We start from the raw sequence: 4,843 nt of genomic DNA, 5'->3' as shown, positions 1-4,843 counted from the left end.
TAGTTTAATGTAACTAAATAATTTTCTTCCTGTAACAATTATTTTTCTTTATTGACCAGAATGTGATGAGCAATAATACTGAATATGATGGCCACAGATTGAAGATGATAAATAAAATATGATGCTTCCATTTACTAGTAACAAAACAATAGCTCTGTGTGTGTATGTGTATGTTTGTGTACATGTGTGTGTTCATATGTGTGTGTATGTTAATACTAAAATTATGTCAGAATTCTGGTTGTAATGACTATAAGAAAAGAGAGCCATCGCCCTTTTATAATCTGATTTGTCACTTTCAGAATGTATCAGGTCATTAAAAATCTTGCAGTTCTTTTCTTAGAAGCGAGGATATTCTCAAATTATTGTACCTTATTTTCTCATGTGAGTTTTGTCCTTTTCAACCTCAATGTTGTATGCAACCAGCCCATTAAATGAAAATCCTAAATAAAGCGTCACATTTTCACTTCCTGGAGGCACTGAATCATAATGTAAAGGCAAAATATGAATCGGCCTGCCGTGCCCCCTTATAAACACCTTCCTGTCTTCTGTCCAGCCAGAAACTCTTTTTAAGACCTCACGTATTTTGCCAATATTCCATACGTCCCCATGTAGCCACTTCATTCGCCGTTCGTCCAGGGAACCACTGATTAATTTATCAATCCTAGTCTTGTGCACAATCTTTCCTAGGCCATAGCCCTTTCCTAGAAAAAAGTGCGTGTAGATTCTTTTCTTTCTTGGAGCAACATTTTTCATTTTGATGTCATTCAAGTGTTTCATGGTTTGAAGAGCTGATATTAGAATGTCATCTTTATCTGGATTAGGTTCTATGTCTAATGCCTCATCTGGCCAGTATAGCAATGTGAGCAAAAAATAAGCACTTGCTGGAAACGTTGTTCTTCTCTGTTTAAAGAACCTCTTGCTGAGTTCCCGCAGCTTTTGAATTGGGAGTAGTTTGGAGGATCCAGGGGATACACAGGCTAAAGTTATGTGAGACAAAATGTAATTGATGAGATCAATATCTTCCAGCCTCTCTCTCAGTGGGTCTTCTGCATAAAAGTTTATTATTGTTTCCAGTTTTTGAACTGATCTCTTTTCCTTCGTATCTGACAGCAGCGAAAGAATGGTAGTGACATTGCCGCCTCCATTCCTGTAAATGTTCATGCGTCTGAGAAGCTGGGTTTCAGGTCCTGTGTTATTTTCCTCAACAAGGGACTTTGAGATAAAGAACTTTGCGTAAGCCTCTGATTGTCTTTTCAACCACTTTCTAGGATTGTAAACTTGTTCTTCCCTCTCCTGTCCTACCTCTGCCTCATCATCTTTTTCCTGGTTTTTATCTGTTTGAAAGTAACTTAGATCTTCTGAAATCCATTCCAGGGCATTATAAATATTCTGGCGTAAGCCTTTCAAACGGCTGTGAAGCTTTCCCCAGGATTTTTTAATGCTCTCAGGAATGTAGTCGGATATCAGATAACGCACAAGTTCTGAATGTTCCCTTTCTGTGTTTCTAGGGAACACTTCAAGTGTAGACAGAAATTTTAGCAGACGACATCCTACTTCTACTTCTCCAAAGTAACCAGCGTTGTTCATGGTGTCTATTTCTAACTTTGCAGCCTGTTGTGCAGCCCGGAAGCATTTCATCGCTTTAAGGGCAATTTCTATTTTCTGAATAGCCTCTTCAGGGGTGGCCTCCTCTGTCATTTTGTCCACAGTAAAACTAAACCATCTTCTGTACACTTGTCCTTCAGTGTCCAAAATAAAAGAATCATTTGGCAAATGAGATTTGGCAACACCTGCCCAGTACTCAGCATCTTCAAACTTGTCATGATTGTAATGCAGCCTAGCAAGCTGCTGGGCAAAGAAAGCATCTTTTCCCAGACATTCATAGGCAGCTTTTAAAACAGCTATAGCTTTTTCACAGTCCTCAAAGCTGCACACATGCTCAATGAATGGAGAGAAGAGGCTGTCAGTGTTGTCTCCCCTGCTCTTCTTATCACGTCGTATAAACAGGTCTCTGATGAACTTTATGAACTCTTCTCGGCCAAACCTATGCTGAAAAAGCACTTTTTCCTGAAGGAGACTCATTGCAATTTGACTTTGAGGCAGATCTCCTGAAAGCTGCTGTAAAATTTCTTTTGCAACCAGGTAATGTATTATTTGAACAGATGAAAGATAAGTGATATCTTCTCGTAGTTCAATGAAAATAACTCTTGCTTGTTCACTTAAGTGACTTCTGAAATCATGCTCTCGTGCCCTCTTTTCTGTATATGCCCCAAGGCCCAGGAAAGCCTCACAGTGTGACAGTGAAACGTATGAATTGTGCACATAGAAATTGAGCAAAGCAACATACCTCATCAAACTAGTATCACGGGAAGAAAGGTCTATACCTTGCAACAAGTGCTGTACAAACTCCCTCACATAAGTTTCTTTAAACTCCTCACACATCAGGACAAAGGTAAGGATAAATTCTGGCTTGAAATCTTTCTGCTTTGTAAATCTTTCAAGTTTGGTTTTGAACAAACTCTTCTCGTGGTCTGTCAGTTTGTGAGTGACAGCAACTGTATCCAAGGGAGAATCTTTGCAACGTTTTTCAGGGTCATTAGATCGCTTACAGCACATGAGGATGAAACAAGTCCTGGAAGAATGAACTTTGCTAACTGCCATAGCATCTAGTAAATCATTCTTTAATTCATCCACAAAGTCTTCATCATAGTCCTCAATTAGGAGGAGGACTGGAGGACAATGATTGGTATCTTTTTCCTCGTATTTTCTAAAATTAACTGCATGCTGACAGACAGTTGCTACTGGGTATGAGGATTTGACTATAGCACACCTTAATTCCTTCTTTCTCTTCCATAGTACTTGTCTTGCAATGGTACTACCGCCACTTCCAGGATGATGAAATATTTTCACTTTAGTCACAGAGTATCTGATTCGAGTTCCAAGCAGCATCTCATCCAAGATTTTGCTGACATCCTTGCAGGCCTCACGCTCAATGACTTCCCCACACTTTCCTTTTTCAGCAAGCCAGAAATTTTTCCAGCAGATTCTTCTCCCTTGATAAAACGTTTGTTCTATCTCTTGTATTTCGCTTGCAGTCAGAAGATCCAGTTTGATATCGTCACATTGATTTACACACAGTATTTCCAGGGAGAACATTTTCTCTTCTTCAAGTGTTGGAAGCACACACAACCCTCTGGTAGAAACTGGTAAATGTCTGGCACATGTCGTAGAAGACATCATAGTTTGAATAGTGGCATCTACATGACTTAGCTTCATGCCTACAATGCTCTTCTGTTCCAGTGTCTCAATATTACAAGATGCCTGAGCTAGATTAGCCCACTTCTCATAATCTTCTCTGGACTCTGCAATGCACATGATATATTCCATGCCATTCATTTCTGTATAGAACTCCTGGAAGGTGTCTACAATGGGTTTTTCCACAGGTGATAACAATAGGAACAGCACCACAAAAGAGCCCTTGGGAAGGATTTCATCACAGATAAAAGAAATTGCTTTCTTAAGGTATTTCTTTTTAGTCCTAATCCAAGTGTTTTCATCACAGGGTTTTTCACTCCCGTGGTAGTCACTGCGTCCATTGCAAAATATCCAGCTGGTGTGATCAAACAGACACAGATGTTTTTGAAACTGAGTGGTGGTCATCTTGTTTTCATTGCAGTAATCATGCAAGAAATGTGAGCTTGTTGCGTGATACTCTTTGAACTGGGCATACAAGCCTGACACATTGGAATCCTCATCAAAGTCAAAAACGCAGAAAATATTCATGCGCATTAAAAAATTGATGTGTTTCAGATCTTCCTTCTTACACCTGTTAGTGACAAGGATGTACCATAAAGAATCATTTATATAGTTCTTGCCATCAGTCAGTAGGATTGACAATTTCCTCCCTAAGTCTTGAGAAATTCCATAGTGGTCCTCTCTGCTGGAGGACTCGGCCTTTTCTCTTCTCGCATCCTTTTCTTGCAAACCCTTAATAAAAGGCACTAATTCTTCAGTCTTCACAGGCTCTGAATTTGCTCCTACTCTCTGATAGAAAACTGGATGTTTTTCTATAATCACCTTATTGCTGTCTTGGTTAAATCTAGGTAAGCGCACTTGAAAAACCCTCCCGTTTGCTATGCTGGATGATGGTTCAATGTCAACTTCCACCACAAAGGTTTGTTCCTGAGAGTCTTTCTGAATCACTTCAACAAAAATAGGAGGGTGAATGCAGTGTCTGGCAGCTTCTCGCTCTGCTTGGTCAAAGCATCTTTCTATGTAATCTAATGCATCCACATAGGCATCTCTGTCTCTGACCTTCACACCAGCTATCTGTCCATGTTTCCAGCCCTTGTCTTCATCCCGGTCCATAACCCCAAAGTGTATGGTACCATTTGTTCGAACATTCATGCAAGCTGAGGCAAATCGAATAATTTCATAGGCTAACTTTGCTTGCAGTCGTTGCCTGTCCAACTCGGCAGCAATAGCTAGAGACTTATATTCGTGACAAGGGGTGACCAAATCGGTGATTCCTGTTTCTGGACCCAGAACATTGTTTTTCACGTACTTAAAATTAATGTCTTCACTTCTAAATGGTCTAAACTTGCTCAGAGTTATAGCTTCAGCTGTATTTTCATGCAATGAGCGACTTTTTCTACCTCCTGTCCTGTCAAGAGTAGCCTCTGTTTTTCCTATGTCTTTTTTGCTAATACATCCTGCTGGACTAGATGCATCTATTTCTGAAGCTCCACTTGGGTGAGTTACTTGAGAATTAGATGCATCTTCTAGTTTTGTCACGCTGATCGTTCCTAAGTCACCGACTCCCTCTCTGGTTAGTATGCTGCTG

At 40.1% G+C, this 4,843-nt stretch overlaps 1 protein-coding gene across 2 annotated transcripts in view; it reads right to left on the bottom strand.

Annotated features, from left to right (window-relative positions):
• Positions 1–224: 224 nt before the first annotated feature.
• LOC109297146 (sterile alpha motif domain-containing protein 9-like) overlaps positions 225–4,843 on the bottom strand; it is a 13,684-nt gene continuing 9,065 nt past the window's right edge. Inside the window, exon 5 of one of the 2 annotated variants that reach the window (XM_019516778.1) lies at positions 225–4,677. In XM_019516778.1, coding sequence (XP_019372323.1) covers positions 370–4,677 — 4,308 coding nt within the window. In that variant the 3' untranslated portion in view covers positions 225–369. The other variant, XM_019516770.1, reaches the window with a different exon arrangement.

Source organism: Gavialis gangeticus, unplaced genomic scaffold (genome assembly GCF_001723915.1).
Source record: "Gavialis gangeticus isolate Ggan-Ray unplaced genomic scaffold, GavGan_comp1, whole genome shotgun sequence".
Taxonomy (NCBI): Eukaryota; Metazoa; Chordata; order Crocodylia; family Gavialidae; genus Gavialis; species Gavialis gangeticus.
Note: the sequence above shows the minus strand (reverse complement) of the source record. Positions and strands in the feature narration are given on the sequence as shown.